The following is a 22,239-nucleotide window of genomic DNA, read 5'->3' on the forward strand; positions in this document are numbered from 1 at the left end:
GAGCCCGAGCTGCCTGCCTGCTTGCCTGCCTGCCTGCCTGCCTGCTCTGGGGCTGGGAGAGGGGAGCAGCTTGGCTCCAATCACTCCCAGGGACAGGAATTCTCGGGGCTGCTGGCTGCAGGGGAGACCTTGGCAGCTTCTCACTCTGTGTCTGTCTTACTGGCTGCTGCTCTCCCCATCTCGCTCTCTGGTTCCTTTAGACTGTCTTGGAGTGAGTGAGTGTGTGTGCGTGTGCGTGTGTGTGTGTGCGCTTGTGTGCGTGTGCGTGTGTGTGCGCGCGCGCGGGCACGCATGTGTATGTCGATGTTGGCCCAGCCTGCATTCCCAGTCTCCATAACAGACAGAAGAGTTTAATGACTGGGGCCTTGGACTTGGCAGCAGGAAGCCTCCTCAGATAGTTTCCTGGTCTGTAAAGGGAGAGGGTTTCATCACTGCCTCTCTGAACCTCTACCCCTGTGTCTCTGCATCTATGATAGCTTTTTAAGTGTCCACACTTTTGTTCTGCTCCTCGATGTCTGTGGAAGTTTCTATGAAGGAAGATGTGCTGGGGTTTGAGTTCTGGCACCTACTGCCTCTGTGACCTTAGTCACGTTGCTTCCCTTCCTCTGCCCTCAAACAAGGTGATTGAACCTGATTGGTCAGGAGCTGGAAGGGACCTCAGAGGTCATCTGTTAATTACTGACATGTCTATAGCACTTCAGAGAAGTGATTTGCCCATGATCACATAACTAGAGGCAGCTAGATGGCGCCACAGTGCACGAACACCAGGCCTGGAGTCAGGAGGACCTGAGTTCAAATTCAACCCCCACAGGTACTAGCTGTATGATCTTGGGCAAGTCACTTGCCTCACCTGTAAAATGGTGATCATAATAGCACCTAACTTCCAGGGTTGTTATGAAGATCAAATGAGATACTTGTAAAGTATCCAGCACAGGATCTGGCACATAGGAAAAAGCACCGTAGAAATGTTAGCTCTTCTCATCGTCATTCCTATGAGCACATGTCTCCCGCAGTGTGTTTGAAGCCAGACCTTTGGGACCCAGACTCTGTGCCCAGTCCCTTTCTCAAGGCTTCCTCCAGGGGTAGGCGAGTCCACCAGGTAGCTAGCAGCAGATGCTTGGTTTGAGCCCCAGCCTGCTGGCCACCAAAGCCAGGGTCTTCCCCTGCACAGTGTCATGTGGGCCTCACTCTCTGCCGGCTCATCTCTGTCCACCTTTGCCCTCTGCTGCTTCATCTCTCCCTCTGTCTCCTGCTCAGAGCCTGACCTGTCTGGAGCTGTCAGTCTCTCAGTGGAGCTTGCTAGACATTTCCTGAGAAGTTATCTATTGTTCCCCCTCAGCAGGTAGCCCCCTGGGGGTCAGAAGAAGGCACTCCCTCCCTAGGAAATGGCTTCTTGTTCCATCTGCCTCTGGGGACACTGCCCTAGGTTTCCCTTTCCCTTACACCCTGACCTATTACAGCGACACACCTGGCTTCTCCTCCAGGCTCCTTAGACCCCCCCAGTGCCAGGAACCTTGAGCTAGCCTGCCTCTCTTCAGAGACAGGAGGGGACAGAAGTCTCTATCTCCTAATAACTTGGACTAATTGGTGGATTGGCTTTCTTGTGAGCTAGTGAACTCCCTGCTGCTAGGGAAGATTCAGGAAGAGGCTGGACAGCTCACCACTACCAAGGCTGCTCTCCTGGGGATTCCCAGCTGGGACAGTGATGGGCAAGAGGTCGGCCTGCATGGCCCAAGGCCCTTCCCCTTCTTGGATTCCTGGCTTCTTCACCTTTCCTTGTACAAAGCAGAGGAAAGACCAGAGGGCACCTTCTTTTTCCTGAGGTAGAAGTGTTTGCACCTCCTTATCCTTCCCTTCTACTTGAGGCCTGTCCTTGCTTCCAGGGTGGCTGGGCCTTAGCAGGGCTACATCTACCATTTTGTCAGGGTTCGAGCTGTTGTTTGGGATCCAAAGGATTGCTGCTACATTCTCTCTGGCTGGTAATGGGAGGACAGACCATCGGCACTGGCCAGTGCCAGGCAGGAAAGGCCAGGGGTCCCTAGGGCTCATGCCCCTCCCCCTAGCAGCCCCTTTTCTCTGCTGGGCTGTGTGTGTGGTTGGCCCTTTGTGTTGGGCTTGGAGTCAGGGGAGTAAGTGGGCCAGCGGGGGTCTGGGCACACACAGTCTTTTGTTCAGGGATAAAGGACCAGCCGGGCTCTTTGTGTGGGGATTAGTAAGGTCCGTAGGTGTGTGAACCAGCCTGTAGCTCCAGCCTCATTAACCCAGGCCTTCAGGGTCAGCAACAGATACCCACCCCTCATCCCCAGGGCTCTGACCTTCAGGACCTCTGCCAGTTCTTGGGGCCTCCTTGGGGCTTGGATCCCTGAGGCAGGAGAGGGAGTGGGGCCTTGGGGATGAGGAGAAGAGAGTGCCTTCCAGTTCCTTCTTCTACTGTGTCTTCTGCTGAGGAGCAGATGGAAGGCAGCATGATCTTGTGGGCTGGAAACCCAAGTTTTTGGGTTCAAAGACTGGCTCTGGCCCTTGCTCCCAGTATAACTAATCACAATCGTGTTACTTTGGTTCTCAGTTTCCTCCTCTGTAAAATGAGGGAGTTGGGCTTTGCACGTTACTTTTGGCTCTAAATCTGTGTCGGATAGGTGGAGAGCTCCTTTAAGGTGTGTTACCTGAACTTTTGCCCCCCAGCCCAGGCCCAGGCCTGGCCATGTTTCCCCTTTGTTAACCCCCTGCTTGGGGCAACTTCCTTTCCCTTATTTTCTCTTCCTTCTGGGCTAGCTGAGTGTCTGACCTTTCTCTTCTCTCTACCCCCCTTTCAGAGACCCTCATGGACACAAAGTGGGTAACATCTGAACTGGCATGGACACCGCACCCAGAAACTGGGGTAAGACTGCCCTCTCTCCCCATCCGCTCTGCTGAGTGGGACCAGCTCCCTCCCTCCCCACCAGCCCCTGCTACCCCGGACAGCCAGAACTTTCCTGGTGCCCAGAAAGCATGGCCACCTCCTTTCTGAACCTGCCCCCAGCCTTTGCCTGCCTGTTGGTCTTTGATCCCTAGGGCAAAGCCCCCAGGGGCCACACCACCGCCATCTTTAGCCACCAGCCCAGCTCACTGGTTGCCGCTGATTCGGCCCTTTCCTGGGATGCCTGTTTCCTTTCACGCGGCATTTCTGGGGCATTCGCTTCTGCTGCCATCAGTCTCATCTACCTCACTCCTCTCTACTCTGTGCCTCATCCCCTGTCTAACATCCCCTGCCTCGAGAGGTAGCCCTGTCTAGGAAATCGGATCCCAGCTTGGCCCCTAGCTGGCCGCGTGACCGGGAGGACGAGGCTCTTGCCCCCTCTGCCCTCCGTTTGCCTGATCTGTCCAATGACTGGGGCCAAGTGGGCCACGGTGCTTTGGGCTTCCCTCCCACTGGCCTCCGGGACCAGCTCTGAGCTGCTCTCTTTGCTCCGCAGTGGGAAGAAGTCAGTGGTTACGACGCGGCCATGAACCCCATCCGGACATACCAGGTGTGCAACGTGCGAGAAAGCAGCCAGAACAACTGGCTGCGGACGGGCTTCATCCGCCGGCGAGAGGTGCAGCGCGTGTACGTGGAAATCAAGTTCACCGTCCGCGACTGCAACAGCATCCCCAACATCCCCGGCTCGTGCAAGGAGACCTTCAACCTCTTCTATTATGAGGCGGACAGCGACGTGGCCTCTGCCTCCAGCCCGTTCTGGATGGAGAATCCCTACATCAAGGTGGACACCATCGCCCCAGACGAGAGCTTCTCGCGCCTTGATGCCGGCCGCGTGAACACCAAGGTGCGCAGCTTTGGGCCGCTCTCCAAGGCCGGCTTCTACCTGGCCTTCCAGGACCAGGGGGCCTGCATGTCCCTCATCTCCGTCCGGGTCTTCTACAAGAAATGCGCCCGAACCATCGCCAGCTTTGCCCTCTTTCCGGAGACCCTCACGGGGGCGGAGCCCACCTCGCTAGTCATCGCTCCAGGCACCTGTATCCCCAATGCTGTGGAGGTCTCCGTGCCGCTGAAACTGTACTGCAACGGGGACGGCGAGTGGATGGTGCCCGTGGGGGCCTGCACCTGTGCCGCAGGCTATGAACCCAGTGCCAAGGAGACTCAGTGTCAGGGTGAGTGAAAGTGGGCGGCATGGGCACGCCTGGCATGGCTCTGGCCTTGGCAGGTAAGGGGGTAGGGGAGAGAAGAGGGAAGGGCATCTGAATGGCCCAGATTCATGGCTACCTGCCCAGTCTCCCTAATCCTAGTTGGTACCCAGTGCCCACTCAAGGTGGATTGGGCCCTGAGGGCTGGGCTGGAAGGGAGTGTTTGTTTCTGGGCAATGAGAGGGAGATCGACAAGAGGGGAGCCCTGTCAGACAGAAACTTCCTGAGACTGCTGCATCCCTTGGTCAGAACATGTGCTAGGCCTGTGCTTGGTAAGGCCTGGACATAAGACCACTGAGCTATTCTGTCACTGACTGAACACCTTTTGAAAAATTATTTTTTAAAAGTTGTTTTACTGACCCCTTTTCTTTTTTTTATCACAATTGTTTCTAGAACTACTCAACATTCCTCCCCCAAATTGACCTCTCCCTCATAACAAAGGCACCTGGTGCAGAGATGATGTTTGGTCTGACAATGTATACAGCATTCTGCCCTTGTAGTCCCCCACCTTTTGCCTTGATGAGGGTGGTATGTTTCCTTAACTGTTCTCCAAGACCAGTACTGTTTTGTCAACGACTTTTTGAGGGCCAGATAGATTGCTGGTCAGGCTAATAGGGAGGGGGCTGGGTCTACTTCCAAACTCTTAGGGTTGTGTGACCTGTTCTAAGACACTTTTACTTTCATTATTTCTTTATTTTAAAACAATATTTATTGTAGGGGGGGAAGGCAGGGCAATTGGGGTTAAGTGACTTGCCCAAAGTCACACAGATTGTTAAGTGTTAAGTGTCTGAGGCTGGATTTGAACTCAGGTCCTCCTGACTTCAGGGCTGGTGCTCTATTCATTGTGCCACCCAGCTGCCCCAGCTTCCATTATTTCTTTTGATCCTGATGATCAGCTTGTAAGATCAGTGGGATGGCTATTATTGCCCCCATTTTCCAGATGAGAAGACTGAGGCCCAGAGAGGTTGGGACTTGCCTTAGGCTGCATGGTAGCTAGGACTCCTGGTCCATTCTCCTGATTGAGTAGTCAGTGTTCTTCCCATGATACCTAGCTGCCCGACAGAAGGCATTTCTGAAGAGGAATCTGCCTATTACCTCCAGGCTAATTTCCTGGCCCCTAAATGTGGACAGATTCTGGGGACCAGACAGGAGAGGCTGGAATTCCTGCTAGACCTAGCTCCCTGGGCCCGGGCTTGGAGCTGGGGATCCTGAGGGTTAGGATGCTGTCTGGAGTCCTCATCCAGGAGAGAGGGAGGGGCAGCAGGGCACTCTGCAAGGCCCAGGCAGGAAATGTTCTTGGGTTCCCTTAGCAACTGGCCGTGCCACTTTTAGCAAGGAATGGTGTGGTGGGGAAGGGGAGGGGAAAGGGGAGAGGGAGTGAGGCCCAGAGAGAGGAGCAAGGGGGCCACCCTGGGGGGTGTCTCCCACCCACCTTGGGTTTGAGCTTTGGAGAGGGCACAATTGTGTGACTGAGCCCGAAAGGTGGCCACAGTTCCTGCTTCAGATTCTCCCATCACCTGCCTTGGGGGGATAAGGGTAAATACTAGAGGACAGCAGAGGGGTAAATGATGAGCCATTTCATTATATCAGTGTACTGGCTAGATAGTTGGAGATGGGGTAGACTTGGGTGGCAAATAAAGAGTGGAGACACAGATTGGCACACGGGGACATGAGCAAGCACTGTCAGAAGATCAGAACTGAAAGGGACCCTGAGTGCAACCCTCTCACTCTACAGCAAGGGAAACTGAGGCATGGGGAGGTTAAGTGACTAAGGGTGATAGGCTTATCTAGAGTTGGAAGGAATCTCAGAAGCCATGTAGTCCAAACCCTCACTTTGCAGCAGGGGAAACTGAAGCCCAGGGACAGTAAATAATGTCAAAGATTATAGGAGTACAGATCAAGAGCTCGAAAGGACTTCAGAGACCATCTAATACAGTCGTCTCCTTTTATAGAGGAGAAAACTGAGGCTGAGGTGACCTAGGTAGCAAGCATCAAAGGTGTGCTGCAATTGGATACTGGAGGGCCTGCATTCAGATCTTCTTTCTGACACTTCCAAGCTATGTGACAGTAAACAAATCCCTTAGCCTGGTGGCCTCCATTTCTTAATCTGCAAAGTGGACATAATGATAGGAAGCTGCAGTGCCTCCTCCCTGCCCTATGGAGAAGAGCAAATGACTTGATATGTGCAAGGTCCTTTCAACCTTAAAGCACCATGGAAATGGCAGCTTGAATTCATCAGAATTCTCATGGGAGTTTATATGTGATGGTGCTGATCATCCTCCCTGTCACCTACTGGCTGTGTGACCCTGGCCAAGTTACTTAACCTCTGAGTTCCCTGGGCAACACCTTAAGACCAAAAGTTGCAGAACCAGGTGCTAAATCCTCACTGGAAACTCCCTCCATAAATGAAATCATAGATCTGGTGGGTTTTTTTTTTTAAGGATTATTATTGCTATTTAGCTGGGTTAAGGTAGGCGCTGGGGCAACAAGGAAGCATTCTAATAGAATCCCAATGCTATTTTTATTGAATTGGAATCCAAAATTTGAGTCAGGTCTTGGGTTCTAATCCTAGCTTACACACAGTGTGGCCTTGGGTAAGTCATTTCACTTTGGGACCTTGTCTGTATTCAACTCAAATTCAAACTCAACAAATAAGTATCCTGTAGAAGACCTACTGTGTGCTCAGTATTGGGGATGCACAGATACTTGATTGTTGCCCTGGACCATCTCTGGGGTCCCTGGTGGCTCTGATGCCCCATGACAGGACTGGCAGCTTCTCTCCTGGCCTCCTTACCATTCTCAGCATATGCCAGAGAGCCCCTCAGCCCTTCCATCCCTCAGTGGAGCCTTCTCTGTGCAGTGTCCCTTAGTGGGTGCTGAGTACTCTGCTGGTCTCTTTGAGATTGCTCCAGAAGCTCATTGGGAGATGCCTCAGGGTCTTGGCTATAACCTGTCTCTTCCACCCACAACCTGGGCTGGAGACCTCACTATTCCTTAGCCCGCTGCCGCCAGGGGCCATCAAGAATAATAGGGCCACTGTTCTCAGTGTAAGAATTGATGGCGGGGGTGGGGGGGGGTGAGGGAAAGGGGGGGGGGGGGGTTGGGGGGGGGGGGGGGGGGGCGGGGTGGGGGGGGGGGGAGGTTCTGAGGGTCCTGAGATCCTGGTCATTTCTGAGTGTTCTGGGGAGCTGGTTCCTCCTGGAGCCATGGGTGACCTGGGAGGGGTCTGGGGCTCCCCTAAAGTGTCAGGCTTTTGTTAATCTGATTGAGTGGAAAGGGGTTCTACTTCCAGCCCCCCCGGTGGTCTCTTCCTCCTCTGCCTTGCTCCAAGTCCAACAAGCCCAAGCTGGCCAGGTGGCAAGGCTGACGTAGTCCCTGAGGCCCCCAGGCTGGGGGGGGGGGGCGGGAGGGGGGGGGGGGGAGAAATCCGCTGACACAGGTTTCCATGGGGCCAGAAGGGCCCCTTGTTACTGTGGCTGGGATTGGGCAATCTTGGCATTACCCTGGGGTCTAGGAGGAGAGGCAAGGGGAGGGGGAGCCAAGGCCTATGCTGGGGGGGAGGGGGGTGGCGGTCTCAAAGACCTTGCTGAATAGTGCAAAGGGTTTTTTTGTGGGGAAGGAGGTCTGTTTTCCCTTTGGTCTGAGAGAGGAATGACCAGATTCTGTTCTGTGATTTCTAATAGCCTGTCCTCCTGGGAGCTTCAAGGCGAAACAGGGAGAGGGACCCTGCCTCCCTTGCCCCCCCAACAGCCGCACAACGTCTGCTGCCGCCACCATCTGTATTTGCCATAACAACTTTTACCGTGCTGACTCTGACCCTCCTGACAGTGCCTGCACTAGTGAGTGACCATTGTGCTTTGATCTCTGGCCCTGACTTTGACCCAGGATTGGGGGGGGGGGTATTTCCACTTCCACCAATCCCCCTTATTTTCTCAAACTAGCTGGTTCAAAGGGCCTTTCCAAGAGCAGCCAGCTGGGCTTTTACCGCAGGGCAAATTGAGAGAGAAAGTGAAATCTTCCTGGCCCACCCCTGCCTGGGGTGGTTTGTCTCCGGTGTATCTGTCTGTCCTTTCATTAGGGTAGAAGCCTGGGGAAGGGGGCAGAGATGGTCCTGGGGGGTGGGGGGTAGTGGGGGGGTGGGATGGTCCTGGGGATGGGGGATGGTCCTAGGGGGTATGGGATGGGGGTCAGGAATGGTCCTCAGGGGCAGCTTCCCCATGTCCTTGCCCCCCCCATCTCATCCCCCTTCCCCTGACATCTCCTTCTCCACTCTCCCTCCACCAGCTGTGCCGTCCCCACCCCACAGTGTGATTTCCAATGTGAATGAGACGTCACTGGTGTTGGAGTGGAGTGAGCCCCGGGACCTGGGGGGCCGAGATGATCTCCTCTATAATGTCATCTGCAAGAAGTGCCAGGGGGGGCCTGGCACGTCGGGCCTGGCTACCTGCTCCCGCTGTGATGACAATGTGGAGTTTGTGCCCCGGCAGCTGGGGCTGACAGAGCGGCGGGTACATGTGAGCCGACTGCTGGCCCACACACGCTACAGCTTTGAGGTGCAGGCTGTCAATGGCGTCTCCGGCAAGAGCCCCCTGCCACCGCGCTATGCTGCCGTGAACATCACCACCAATCAAGCTGGTGAGGAAGGGCTCTGGGGGCTTCCTGGCCACCCTAGTTACCACTCTTCACACTAGCCAGGAAATCACAGGGACTGGGGGAAGTGAGAGGACAAAGCAGCCTCAAGGTCAAGACTAGGACCTGAGGTCAGGGTTGGGGTCTCTTGTATGCTTTCTGGTGAGATCAAGGTGGCCTGCTAGGGATGGGTGGGACACAACATCCAGGCAGGGGGTCCCAGCATCTCTAGACCAGGGTCCCAAATGGGGCCTGAGTTCAAGAGCTGCCTTTTCTAATCCTACCCAAGCCAACAAACACTAGCTATGAGTGTTAGGGAATGAGGATACAAAGAGAGAACTCAAAGCAGTTCCTGCCCTCAGGGAGTTTATATTCTACTGGAATTTTCTGGAGGTAAGGGATGAGAATGCCTACTCCTGTCTTCAGGGCCCTTCAGAGGGCCGTATTAGGCCTGTAGGGCGGATGCCACAGACGGACTCATGGCTAGTGTCAGGCTCTTTACTTAGGGTTGGATCCTGCCTCTTCCTGAGCAGACCCTTGAGGCTGAGGCTGTGGGTACGAGATCATAAATCTAGACCTGCGAGGCACCTCAGAGGCCATTGTATCTAACTCTCTCATTTGCAAAGGTGGAGACTGAGGCACAGGGAGGGCAAATGAGTGGCAAAGCACCCAGGTAGCATCACCCGCAGGATTTGAATCCAGATCCCAAAGCCCCAGAGTCAGAACTCTTTCCCGGGCAGTGTGTTGTCTCTGGGTGGGCTTCCTGGTGGAAAGGGGAGGACCAGGGAAGCTGGATTTTGACTTCTCCCCTCTGCCCCCAGCTCCATCAGAGGTGCCTACCATGCGTCTCCACAGCAGCTCCGGAAGCAGCCTGACCCTGTCCTGGGCTCCCCCGGAGCGGCCCAATGGCATCATTTTAGACTATGAGATGAAGTACTTTGAGAAGGTTAGTGCAGCATGTGCTTGCACATGTGTGTGCAAGTTAGGTACATCCTATGGGATTGTACTCTGTGTATGCACATGAGTGTGCACAGGCGTGTTTGTACGTGTGTGCAAGTGGCTATAGAATGTGTGTTTGCATGTGTGTGTAGGCAGGTATGCACACGTGGGTAAGGCTTTAGCATGAGTGTGCAAATATGTATGTGTGCTTGCACATAGGTGTGTGCATATCAGCCTGTTCTGTGTGCATGTGCTTATACATTTGTGCATGTGTGTAGCTTGTGTTTGCGCATGGGTATATGTGTGTGTTTGCGTGCATGTGTGGGTACATGTGTGTGTACGTGTGGGGAACAGAGCTGGTGTGGGACAGAACTAGGGGTCGAGAAAGGGCCTGGGAGGACTGAAGTTGGGGTTGGAGTCCTGTGTGTCAGACCCCATGGGGGTGAAGGAAGGGAGGAGCTAAGGAGGGAGATTGGTTGAGCACTCATTCATTCATTCATTCATTCAGGAAATATCCATTAAGTGCCTACCGCCAAGGCAAAGGCAGGAGCAGGGTCTTACGTTCTGTGGGCAGGGGAGCCAGAACATTATCCTATGATGAAGCAAAGGGTTGGAAGGACCTAGTAATGACCCAGGGAATCCTGAGAGGTCTCCTGTGCTATCATGATGAGGGAGGCCATTCCAGGCAAGAGTCAACCTGGGCAAAGGCATGGCCATGGTGACTGGAAATGTCATCCCAAGGCAGCCCCAAGTGGAAGAGTGCCTGGAACAGAGATGAGAGCAAGGGTAGTCTTCTACACCAAGCATGGAAAGGTTGATTAGGACCAGGCTGGGGAAGGTTTTCAATGACAGACAGAGGCAATAGGGAGCTAGCCACTAAAGGCTCTTGAGCAAGAGAGTGGCCTGTCACACCTGCACTTGAGAAAGATTATTTTGGAAGTTGTGAGGAGGATGGATTAGAGTAGGGAGATACTTGAAGCAGGGACACCAATTGGGAGGCTATTGCACTAGTTTAAATGAGAGAGCACTGGACTGGAGTCAGAAAGAACAGAGTTCAAATCTAGCCTTGGAAACTTACTAGCTGTGTGACCCTGGGCAAGTCCCTCAACCTGTTTGCCCCACTTTCCTCATCTGTAAAATGAACTGGAGAAGAAAATGGCAAACTACTCCAGTATCTCTGGCAAGAAAACTTCACACGGGGTCACAGAGTTTCAGACACGACTGAAACCGTCTGGACAATAAATGAGACAGATGATATGGGAGGGGCTTAGAGTGTGGCTGTAGGAGAGGATTTGTCCATGGGAAGGGGCAAGTAAAGAGTAAATTAGGGAAGGGCTCAAGTGCCTTCCTTGGCACTGCTCAGGTAAGGTCATGGGGAGTTCCAGAGAGTCTTGTCTCTGCTTCCTTCCATAAAGGATGTGGAGATCCCACCTCTGCTTGTCCCCAGACCAAAAGGAATGGGACCCTCTGGGATGGGAGTCTCAGGGAGATGGGTGGAAGGGGTGCCCTTCAGAGCCCCCCATGGCTCTCTTTGACCCCTGCAGAGTGAGGGCATTGCTTCCACGGTGACCAGCCAAAGGAACTCTGTACAGCTGGATGGGTTGCGGCCAGATGCCTGTTACGTGGTACAGGTCCGAGCTCGGACTGTGGCTGGCTATGGCCAGTACAGCCACCCTGCTGAGTTTGAGACCACAGGGGAGAGAGGTGAGTAGTACCCAGTCAACCCTCTCCTACCTCCCAACTCCCTCTGCTTTATTCACTCCTAAATTGTTCTACATCCCAGCCATTCCTGGAAATGTCTCTTCCCCTCCCTCCCTCCAAATTGAATCCTCCCTTGTAACAGTAAAATTGAAGGAAGATCACCCCATCCTGTGATTATGCCTGACACTGTAGTCTGCCCCAGTTGCACCCCCCCCCACCTATCTGTCCAACGGAGAAGTATATACTTCGTTATCTGTCCCCTGGGGCCTTTACTGGAAGCATCTGGCTTCATGTGGGTGGTCTTGTCATTTAGATCTTGGTCATCATTGAGATGCGGTTCTTTTGGTGCCTCTCACTTACTTCTCTCTGCATCTGTTCATGCAGGTCTTCCTGTGTTTCTCAGGATTCCTCATTCTTCCATCCCCACTCCTTAACCCTTTCCCTCCTGCCCAGGGCCCTGGTTGGTTGGTGGAGGGGAGCCCCTCCGGATGCTCTCTCCCGGTGGATCACTCAAATACCTTTTCCTGTCTTTAGGTTCAGGGGCCCAACAACTCCAAGAGCAGCTTCCCCTCATTGTGGGCTCAGCCACTGCCGGTCTGGTCTTCCTCGTGGTGGTGGTTGTCATTGCCATCGTCTGCCTCAGGTCTGCTCCTCCTCCCTCTAACAGCAGTACTGGGGGCCCTGGATCAAATCGTGCTCCCCTGGCATAGAGGGTGCCCCACTTCCACAACCCCTCTTGAGACCACCCTCTCCTTCCAAGAGCTCCCCATAGTGCCTATGTCTCTCTCGCATTAGTCCCTGGATACATCAGGTCCTAGAGCTTCAACTGGAGTCTAACTCTCTCATTTTACAGTTGAGGAAACTGAGGCTGAGAGAGGGAAGTGACAAAGGATCTAGATTTGGAAAGAACTTAAAGACTGTCTAGTCCAAACCCCTCATTTTACTGAGGATGTGGAGAGTGACTTGACTAAGGTCACAAAGGGGCTTTGTGTTAGAGGCAAGATTGGAGCCCAGGTCTTCCCATGTCCCATTCTTTCCACTGGACAATGAATTCTCTCTGCTGCCTGGGATTTGCCCACATCCACCCTCTGGGGGCCAGACAAGGAGGTGTTTATGTGGGGCTATCTCCAGGACTGACCCTTCCACCTGTCCCTGTTTTCTCTCCTCCAGGAAGCAGCGTCATGGTTCTGACTCGGAGTACACAGAGAAGCTTCAACAGTACAGTAAGTGATGAGAAGAGCCCTCTTTCTCCTCCCCAGGGACCCCAGGCATTCTAGGCTCCTCGCCACCAGGGGCTTCACACCCGCCGTCCAGCTTCCTGTCCCACCTTTGCTTTCCTCAAGCCCTACTTGGGTTTGGGGTCATGAAGAGCATGTAACTCATTCTGCTCTCCTCGGGTGCCTGCCTCCTGGGTGCCTCCTCCTGGGTGCCTGCCTCCTGGGTGCCTGCGCTGTGCTAAGATTCTCAGAGGCCTGCCATGTGGTCTACACCCTCAAGGAGGATCTAGTCTAGCTGGGGGAGACCAGACATGCAGACTGGGAACAAGCTGGTGCTAGATCATCCCCTGATTAGGAAACGATCACTAGACACCCACTCTGGGCCAGGTACTCTGCTACTCTGCTGGCTGCTGGGGACACAAGACCAAGGACTCCCTGTCCTCAAAGCTTACAATGCTCCATGAATATGCACATTTCAATACTCAAAGAATGCCAGAAAAGAAGGCTTATTCTTGAAACTATGGCTTGATTACATACAAGGAGCCCAGATTCCAGCAGGAAAGATCACATGTACACATAAAGAAATATTTGTAGGCTAGCTCCCAGGTCACAGGCCTGCAGGCTGAGAGCCAGAGGGGGCTTCAGAGGCCATCTAGCCTGCAATTTGGAATCAGCCAGAGGACCAGAGTACAGCTTGATGGGTTCATTTTATAGATGAGGAGAATGAGGCTAAGGTGGAAGGGCTTGCTCAAGGTTCCACAGGTAGGGAGTCAAAAAGCTGACATTCAAACTCGAGTCTGGTACTCTCCTCACTGTCCCATCAGCTAGCACTGGTAGCTAGGGAGAAGACGAGTCAGCAAGGTCCTCATGTGGGACGTTACCTTTGTGTTGAGGCATTCTAAGAGGTGGAGGTGAGGAGTGAGTGCATTCCAGGCAGGGAGAAGGGAAACAGAGGAGTGTGATGTACTGCATAGTCCTGTGATCACTAGGCTGTGGTCAGGATGTGGTGGTGCTAAGGGCAGATAGGAGGGGGTTTGAGCTGGGTATTAAAGGATGAAGTTATTTTGGCTAGATGGAGAGGGGAAGATGGTGCCTTAGAGATGAGTGACTATTTGGAGGGTGCAGAGAGGAAGTGGGGACACAGCCCAAGGGGGAGGGTGGGGGAGAAAGAGGAGACTGGTCTAGCTGGAGCCTATGGGCCAGGAATGGGTGGGGTGGTGGATGGGGAACTTTGCAAACCAGACAGAAGGATTTAAGCCAAAGTGAGTTGGCTGCCCAGTGCATCTGGCTGGGTCTGGTAGACAATGGGGGTGACTTGCTGAAAGTAGGGTTTAAGGGAGATTGCTGTGGCCAACATTTGATTGGAAGGTGGGAGTGACTAAAGGCAAGCAGGTGGCTGAATGGTTAGGTCAGCTGCTAAACCAGGCAGGCGGTGATGAGGGTCTGGACTGAACTGGTGGCCATGGGGAAAGCTGAGAGAGATGCCCAAGGAAGACATGGGAGCTCTTGGGAGCTACCAGGGTACTGGGCAACAAGGGGCTCCAGAGGATGCCCCATATTTGGCTGCCACTTTGGCCAGAGGGCAGGCAGGATGGGGAGGGCCATTCCCTGCATGTAACTCTCACTGGGGCTCCTGTGTAGGGGCAAAGGATAAAGAAAAGTTACTTCTAGTCAGCCTCTGATCTTCAGGCTCTCTTTGAGATCCCTAAACTGATATAATGGTGGGTGCAACCCCCCAAAATAAGTGGAAAAAGACTCCCAAATGTCTCTAGTTCTCTGCCAAGTCTATCCCCTTAAAGCTGACCAACCTGAGTGCTACCTCTTCCCTCCCCGCTCCAGGAACCCTGCCCCTCCCTGATCCCTCTCTTCTGCCCTCAGTTGCCCCTGGCATGAAGGTTTACATCGATCCCTTCACTTATGAAGACCCCAATGAAGCTGTGAGGGAGTTTGCCAAAGAGATTGATGTCTCTTGTGTCAAGATTGAGGAGGTGATCGGAGCTGGTGAGTCACCAGGGAGGGGAAAGGGAGGGAGCAAATACTCGGTTGGCCTTGTCCCTCTAGGCAGGGTCTCTTGCCCTTTGTCCATTTGGCATGAACTAGTGCCTTCTCCAAGTGATGTTCTTAAATACAGAAAATAAAATCCACTGGATTCCAAAGGAAAACAGTTTTATTGACATACAGTCATCAAAATATATGGAGAAAAAAGGTCACAGCCCCAGATTAAGATCTCTCCTCTAGAGACCTGGAGGGTGGGCATTAGAGTCTGAAGCCATTCAGCTTCCTGTGTGCCAAGCTATATCTGGGGCTCTTCATAAATCCCAAGCGGTCTTGGCCTGGGAGTGGCTTACTTTCTCTTGGGAGAGGGGAGTGCATCCACAAGGGATACTGTGTAATCCATGGACTGTGATATGCAGGGGAGTTTGGCGAGGTATGCAGGGGCCGGCTGAAGCAGCCAGGCCGCCGGGAGCTGTTCGTGGCCATAAAGACCCTGAAGGCCGGCTATACGGAAAGGCAGCGGCGAGACTTCCTGAGTGAGGCCTCTATCATGGGCCAGTTTGATCACCCCAATATCATCCGCCTGGAGGGTGTGGTCACCAAGAGCCGGCCTGTCATGATCCTCACCGAGTTCATGGAGAACTGTGCCCTTGACTCCTTCCTCCGAGTGAGTGCCTCCAGCCCAGAGATTCCTCCCTGCTGGCGTTTATGCTCCCCAAGTGTATTCCCATCCCATCTCATTTGATTCTCACAGTGCTGGGAGGGTGGGCCAGGCAAATCATCTTAGCCCTCTTTTACAGATGAGCACACTGAGTCCCAGAGAAGTTAAGTGACCTATCCAAGGCCATAGAGCTGATTAGAACTCAAATCTGGGTCTTCAGCTGCCTAGTATGCCCCAGTGTTCTTCCTCTCCTTGCCTCAAATCAAAGAATCTGAGTTATTCCAGTTGCTGGCTAGTTTAACCCACGGATGAAAAGAAATCCTCTTGCTAACATGCCTGACAAGCGGTCATCTAGCCTCTATCTAGAGATAGCCAGAGAAGGCAGAGGCAGTGAGGCAGAAAGGATGCCGAGCCTCAGTTTCTTCCTCCATAAAATGGGTATAATAATAGTGTGGCACCATCCAGGCATTTCTAACATTATACACTGTGTAGCAGGTGCATCGTGTCTGCATGGGCAGAGGGGATTAACTATGCCCCAAATCAGAGTAGATAGAGAGCCTGCTTCCCAGCGTGGAAAATCTGGCCTTGATCCCTTGGACAGGCAGCTTCACCTCTCTAAAATCCTTAGAGATATGGCCAGACTGCCTTGGGAGAGTGCCCCAACTTGATCTAGTCACAGGTCTGGGTCGTGGCTGGCCCCAAAGGACAGCAGTGGTCCCTCTTCCAAGCTGAGCCCATGGGGAGGCTCCAGTGAGCTCGGGTATATAAAATATGTTATAAACCTTAAGGAACCATGCCCTGACCCTCTCCCATGGAGTCCTGAGCACCAAGCTATGGGTGACAGACTGTCACCCTCCTTAGTCCCCAAAGGTCAAGTGCTCCCTTTCCCCCCTTCTTTGAAGAGGTGGGGGACTGTGGGACATTGTGGAACATTGTCTACAATGCTACTTTTCTCCAGTATGTTGGTTAGTGTTGCTGAATTGCTTGGTCCCTCTTCCCTCCCCCTTTTTTTCTGTTATAAGGGCTAGCTCTCTGGGAAGGGAAAGAGGATGGGCACCTTTGGAACTGATGTTAAAACAGTGGATGTCAATTACATTTTATTTTAATTTTTCAAAGGGAGAGAAGGCACCCTGCCACACATACACATGCACACACACACACACGCACACACATGCACATGCACCCCTCCCCCAAATAGGGGGGATCTAGGTCATTCATTACTCTTGAGGGGGAGGGAAGCTTTAGCAGACAGGAAGGCATGGGCTGCAGCCCAAGTCTGTGTGTTCCTACTCTCCAGCTGAATGATGGGCAGTTCACCGTGATCCAGCTGGTGGGCATGTTACGGGGCATCGCAGCGGGCATGAAGTACCTGTCTGAGATGAACTATGTCCACCGGGACCTGGCTGCCCGGAACATCCTGGTAAACAGCAACCTGGTGTGCAAAGTCTCCGACTTTGGCCTCTCCCGCTTTCTGGAGGATGACCCTGCCGACCCCACCTATACCAGCTCATTGGTACGGGTCAGGGAATGATGGGGTGGGAGGGCAGGTGGGGGAGGTGCTGCTAACTGGGTGGAGACAGCCAGCTCTGAATCCAGGGTGAAGGGCCTGTGTCCCCTCTCCACCAGGGGGGGAAGATCCCCATCCGATGGACAGCCCCCGAAGCCATCGCTTACCGAAAGTTCACATCGGCCAGTGATGTCTGGAGCTATGGAATCGTCATGTGGGAGGTGATGAGCTATGGAGAACGGCCCTACTGGGACATGAGCAATCAAGACGTAAGTGGGGACTGGGAGACCAGGTAGAGGGAGGGGGCCGCTGCATTTAGACCAGCATTGCTTCATTTCATTCAGTCCAAGACTCTTGTTAAGTAGGGGCAAGGAGAGTACAGTGCAAAGTGGCCTGGATTTGGAGCCCCAGGACGAGGGGCCTGGTGGGACAAGTCACCTGAATCCTCTTGGGCTTCCTCTAAGATTCTTTCCAGCTCTAAATTCATGACTTTAGGTGTGTCTCATCCCCTCTCTGGGCCTCAGTTTCCTCATCTGTAAAATGAGGGGATTGGAGCTCAGAGTTCTTGGAGATGATCTAAAGGCCCTACTATGTAGGGCCAAGCATCCTGCCCCCCCAAAGGTTCACCTTTGACTGAACAGAAGCTCTTATTAAATGCTTGCCAGGAAGTCTGAGCCAATCTTCTGGGAGGAGTGGAGGAGAGTGGGAACATTGTTAGCCAGAGGGAACTGGGGAGAGCTGAGCCTCATTGGGAGGCGACAGTTCTGAAATGGGGGGATGGAGAGGAAGGACTCCCAGGTCCCTAGGGCCAATGGCTCATGCCTCCGCCCCTGGCTCCAGGTGATCAATGCTGTGGAACAGGATTACCGCCTGCCACCCCCCATGGACTGCCCCACTGCCCTTCACCAGCTCATGCTGGACTGCTGGGTGCGGGACCGGAATCTGAGGCCCAAGTTTGCTCAAATTGTCAATACCTTGGACAAGCTGATTCGGAATGCAGCCAGCCTGAAGGTCATTGCCAGCGTCCAGTCTGGGTACGTGCCCCCCTCCCCCATCCCGCCTGGAGCATGCCCCAGGTTCCGAGCCCCCCCTAGCTCCCTCCCCAGGGGGTGACATGGTTCTCTTCTCTGCCCACAGGGTGTCCCAGCCCCTGTTAGACCGAACGGTCCCTGACTACACCACCTTCACCACGGTGGGGGACTGGCTGGATGCCATCAAGATGGGGCGGTATAAGGAAAGCTTCGTCAGTGCTGGCTTCGCCTCCTTTGACCTCGTAGCCCAGATGACAGCAGAGTGAGTGTCTGTTGAGTCAGCAGTGGGAAGGGTCCTGAGTCCTGGCTCTGCCACTGACCGGACAAGTGACCTTGGCCAAATCACTGGGGTCATCCTCCTTGACCACTAAGGGCCAGACTCTGGCCCAGTATCCCTTAACTTCTCTGAAAATTCATTTCCTCATTTATAAAATGAGGTGCTAGGGATTAAAAGACTACCCTAAGATAGTCCCTGTCCTCAAGAAACTCACCTTCTAATTAGAGGGGGAGAATCTGAGTTAGGATAAGTCAATACCAATTGTGTACAGAGTTCTTTTGGATTGTGGAAGGGGTGGTGGGGCTAACAGCTGGGGGAATTGGGAAGGCCTCTTGGAGGAGGTGGGCTTGGCCTGAGCCTTGAACACTGGAGCCATGGGATTCTGGGAGAATCCCTAGAATGCCCAGAGAAGCGAGGAGGCTAGAAAGTGTGGGTGGGTTCTCCCACAAGGGGATGAGGCCTGGTTACAAAGGGCAGAGGTAGAAAAAAGGATAACCTGGGGAAGTTCACCAATTGTCCTTTGCCGCCCCCCCTTCCCCCCAGGGACCTGCTCCGGATTGGAGTGACTTTGGCCGGACACCAGAAGAAGATCCTAAGCAGCATCCAGGATATGAGATTGCAGATGAATCAAACGCTGCCTGTGCAGGTCTGACCCCCGCCAGAGGCCCCGGATGGCCCCGGGTGCCACAGGGACTCTGAGTGGCCAGACATTCGGACGTTTGGATGCTTGGTCAAGGGCTGCCGCCCCAAAGTACACGATGAGTCGGGGGACCAGCGGAAGCCCCCTCTGCAGTGGCCTGTGTCCCCTCCACGGGCAACAGAAGGGCCAGGACACTTAGGACAGACACTACCTCTTCATATTGAAGACGGATTAGGGGATGGGGGTCATGCCACCACCCATCCCCCATGGGGCCCAGGCCTCCCTGCTCTCGGACAGGGGGGTGCCCCTGTAGCCTCAGACTTGGGTGTTCTCCATGATGGAGTGACTGCAGTGGTGAGCCTGGGGGTGCTCTAGCCTGCATCAGGGCCCCCCGGGTAGACAAAAAGCAGGCCCTCCCTCAGAAACTGGAGGGGGGAAAGCTTCAGGGAGTGAGGGGATGTACGTGACACCCCAGCCCTGCTCTGGAGCCAGCCACCATCACTACAAGTTTGCACAGGGACTCTCTGGGGAGGGCTAGGACCTGCCTCCTTCCTGATACCTCCCAGCCGTGCCCCCCTTCCCCCTTCAGCCTGCTTGGTGCTGAGGCTGGCTTCCAAAATGGGTAGGGGGCCAGCCAAGGAGCAGCCCCCCCCCTGCCCCTTAGAGACTCACAGAGCCAGAGAATGGATGTCTGGATGTCTGCTGTGCGTGCTAGCCCTTCTGCCCAGTGCGCGTGTGAGCATGGGAGAGCTTGGGTCCAGCTGGGGGGGCCCTTCGGGCTGTCAGCAGAATAAAGGCAATAAGTCATTGCTCTGATGCCTCCCACTCATTCTACCCCCAAGCTACCTCTGCCTGGTCCCGTTCTTGAGGTGAGGGGAACACACTCTGCTCAAGCCCTGACCTCTGTCCACCCTCCAGATCCCCGCCCCCAAGCTTTCAGAATTCTATAGAGCGACCTCTATGGTCAACTCCAAACAAGGTCAACTTCACTAAAGAAACTTATTTGGGTCTCACCATGCACTTGGCATTTGGGATACAAAGGGAAAAAGCAAATGAAACCACCCTGTGCCCTCAGGGCACTTAACACCCTCCTAGAGAGATACATGCTAATCAGCCGATCCATCCACAGAGTTTTATTGGGTGAGTTAGGCACCGTGCTGAATGCTGGGGATATGCTACCCTCAGGGCACTTACATTCTGGTGGGGATACAGACAACTGTTCAGCTAAGAAGCCCTTCTCTGTGCCTGGCACTCTGGTAGGCACCCAGGAAATAAAGCCATGCCTATACTCAAAGGGCTTATATTTGCCTGGGGCTGGCATAGTATACAGCATATAGACAGATCACTTGATGGATACAAAGTGATTTCAGGAAGGCAACAGATCCAAGTAGGGGAGAATTTAGACAAGGCCTCTGATCTGATGGGAGCTTCAGGGATTGGGAAAGGAGAAGGGAGAGCAGCCCAAAGCCCGGGTCACAGTCGGTGCAAAGGCTTAGGAAATAGGCACACTTGTTTCCCCCACTCTTCCTCCTCCCTCTCCCCCCATCCTGGGCACCTGGGATGGGGGTTAGAAAGCTAGCCTCAGAGTCAGGGAGTTCAGGTTTGCCATGGTTTCATTGTGTCCGACTCTGTGACCCCATCTGGGCTTTTCTTGGCAAAGATACTGAAGGAGTTTGCCATTTCCTTCTCCAACTCATTTTACAATTGGGGAAACTGAGGCAAACAGGATTCAAGTCCTATTTCTGACAGCAAACTGGTTGTGTGACCCTGGGTGAGTCCTTTAACTACCCAGTGCCCCAGGCTACCTTCTAGGACTGCAGACTGAAGGTCAGGTGGTGAAGGTATTCCCCCCCCCCTGAAATTTCCGTACACCAAAGAATCCCAGGCCTGGTCAGTAATAACGATAAGACACTTGTGTAGCAACTGAATGTCTTCAAAAGGCTTTTGTGGGAAGAGGATGGATGGGGCTGGGGACAAGCCTAGGTCTGGAGCCAGGACGGAAGCTCAAATCCAGCTTTTGCTGCTTCTTTGTATGGGGGAAGGGCACTCTTGCTCATTATTCAGCCCACCTCTTTGGGTCACAGTTTTCCCAAATATAAAATAAGGGGGTTGGATTGGCTGAACTTTAATGTCCCCTCCAGCTTTAAATAGAGGAATCTGCCTGTTGTCACCCGGGTAAGGCATTCACCTTTCTAGACCGCAGTTTCCCTCTGTATACATGAAGGAATTGGACCCCCAGGCCCAGGTCAGATGTGGTATTCAACCAAACCCAAACTGGCCTCCCCTCTGCTGGGGCAGTAGCCCCCACAAATCGTAGTGGCTTATCTGGGCCTGGGGTGTCCTGGAGGCTGGACTCATGTGAAGGGGTGTGTCAGTGCCTGGGTACATCTACCAGGCCTTCAGTGAAGTGGAGTAGGGCATATTCCTGCTGTCCCCACTCCCCACAGGGAGGGGAGCTTGTGGGCAGCATCTCTCCCCCAGGTTTTCCTTACCTCAACTAGCCTCCTGGGTCATTTGTCCCCTTGTCGCTCACCCCTGCTCATGTTAGCCGCCTTGGGTGTTTACCCCACAACAGAGACTCTGAGGTCTCCCTGCCTGTGTTATCCCAGGCCTTAGAGCAGGAGAAGAAACAAATAGGATTGGAGTCTTTGTGCTGGAGGAAAAGAGAAAAGGAGAGAAAGAATAAGAGGGAAAAGGGGAAAGAAACAGGGAGAGAGGAGAAAGGAAAAGAGGGAGAAAAAAGAGGAGAAAGAGAAGGAAATAGAGTGAAGAAGGAGAGGAGAGAGACAGAAAGGAAGAGAGGGGAAAGAGAAAGGAGGAGGTAGAGAAAGGAAGGAGAAGGGGAAGAGAAAGGGGGAGATAGAGAAAGGAAGGAGAAGGGGAAGAGAAAGGGGGAGATAGAGAAAGGAAGAAGGAGAAGAGGAAGAGGAGAGAAAGAAATGGAGGGGGGAAGAAAAAGGGGGAGAGAAAGAGGATGAGATGGAGGAAGGAAGGAGAGGGGAAAAAGAAAGGGGAAATAGAGAAAAGAAGAGGGAGAGAAAGAAGGGGAGACAGAGGGAGGAAGGAGAGGAGGAAGAGAAGGGAGAGTAAGGAAGAGGGAGGAGGAGGAGAAAGAGGGAGATAGAGAAAGGAAGAGGGAGAGAAAAAGGGGGAAATAGAGAAAGAAAGAGGGAGGGCAAAGAGAAAGAGAAAAAGAGGGGAAGATGGGGAAGAGAAAGGTGAACAAGGGGAGGAGGGAGTGAGGCAAACTGAGCCAGAAGAGATGGGAAGGCTGGAGGGGTTCATTGATACTTTAAATCTCAACCTCTGAATCTTAATTACTTTAAATCTCAAGCTCTGAATCTAAATCTGCCACTTACCATCTTGGTAAGTTATTTCTCCCCTTTCTGGACCTATTTGTTCATCAGTAAAGTGAGGTAGGGGCTAGGTTCCTTCCAGCTCTAGGTCACTGATTTTTCAGGGTTTGGGGAGCCAGATCCCGCCC

The 22,239-nt window shown here is 53.4% G+C and overlaps 1 protein-coding gene across 3 annotated transcripts in view; it reads left to right on the forward strand.

Moving 5' to 3' along the window:
• The window catches only part of EPHB3 (EPH receptor B3), a 27,927-nt gene extending 9,008 nt beyond the window's left edge, over window positions 1–18,919 (forward strand). For 2 of the 3 annotated variants that reach the window (XM_069089349.1, XM_069089351.1), the window contains exons 2-16: window positions 2,814–2,878; window positions 3,453–4,125; window positions 7,842–7,997; window positions 8,443–8,793; window positions 9,609–9,733; window positions 11,271–11,430; window positions 11,962–12,070; window positions 12,598–12,650; window positions 14,484–14,645; window positions 15,059–15,306; window positions 16,598–16,813; window positions 16,927–17,076; window positions 17,648–17,841; window positions 17,945–18,100; window positions 18,659–18,919. In XM_069089349.1, coding sequence (XP_068945450.1) covers window positions 2,814–2,878; window positions 3,453–4,125; window positions 7,842–7,997; window positions 8,443–8,793; window positions 9,609–9,733; window positions 11,271–11,430; window positions 11,962–12,070; window positions 12,598–12,650; window positions 14,484–14,645; window positions 15,059–15,306; window positions 16,598–16,813; window positions 16,927–17,076; window positions 17,648–17,841; window positions 17,945–18,100; window positions 18,659–18,767 — 2,927 coding nt within the window. In that variant the 3' untranslated portion in view covers window positions 18,768–18,919. The remainder of the gene's footprint in view (window positions 1–2,813; window positions 2,879–3,452; window positions 4,126–7,841; window positions 7,998–8,442; window positions 8,794–9,608; window positions 9,734–11,270; window positions 11,431–11,961; window positions 12,071–12,597; window positions 12,651–14,483; window positions 14,646–15,058; window positions 15,307–16,597; window positions 16,814–16,926; window positions 17,077–17,647; window positions 17,842–17,944; window positions 18,101–18,658) is intronic. The other variant, XM_069089350.1, reaches the window with a different exon arrangement.
• Window positions 18,920–22,239: the final 3,320 nt, after the last annotated feature.

The sequence above is a fragment of the Petaurus breviceps genome, unplaced genomic scaffold (assembly GCF_028583685.1).
Source record: "Petaurus breviceps papuanus isolate PSGF00001 unplaced genomic scaffold, PetGlider_PUasm1.0 186, whole genome shotgun sequence".
Taxonomy (NCBI): Eukaryota; Metazoa; Chordata; class Mammalia; order Diprotodontia; family Petauridae; genus Petaurus; species Petaurus breviceps.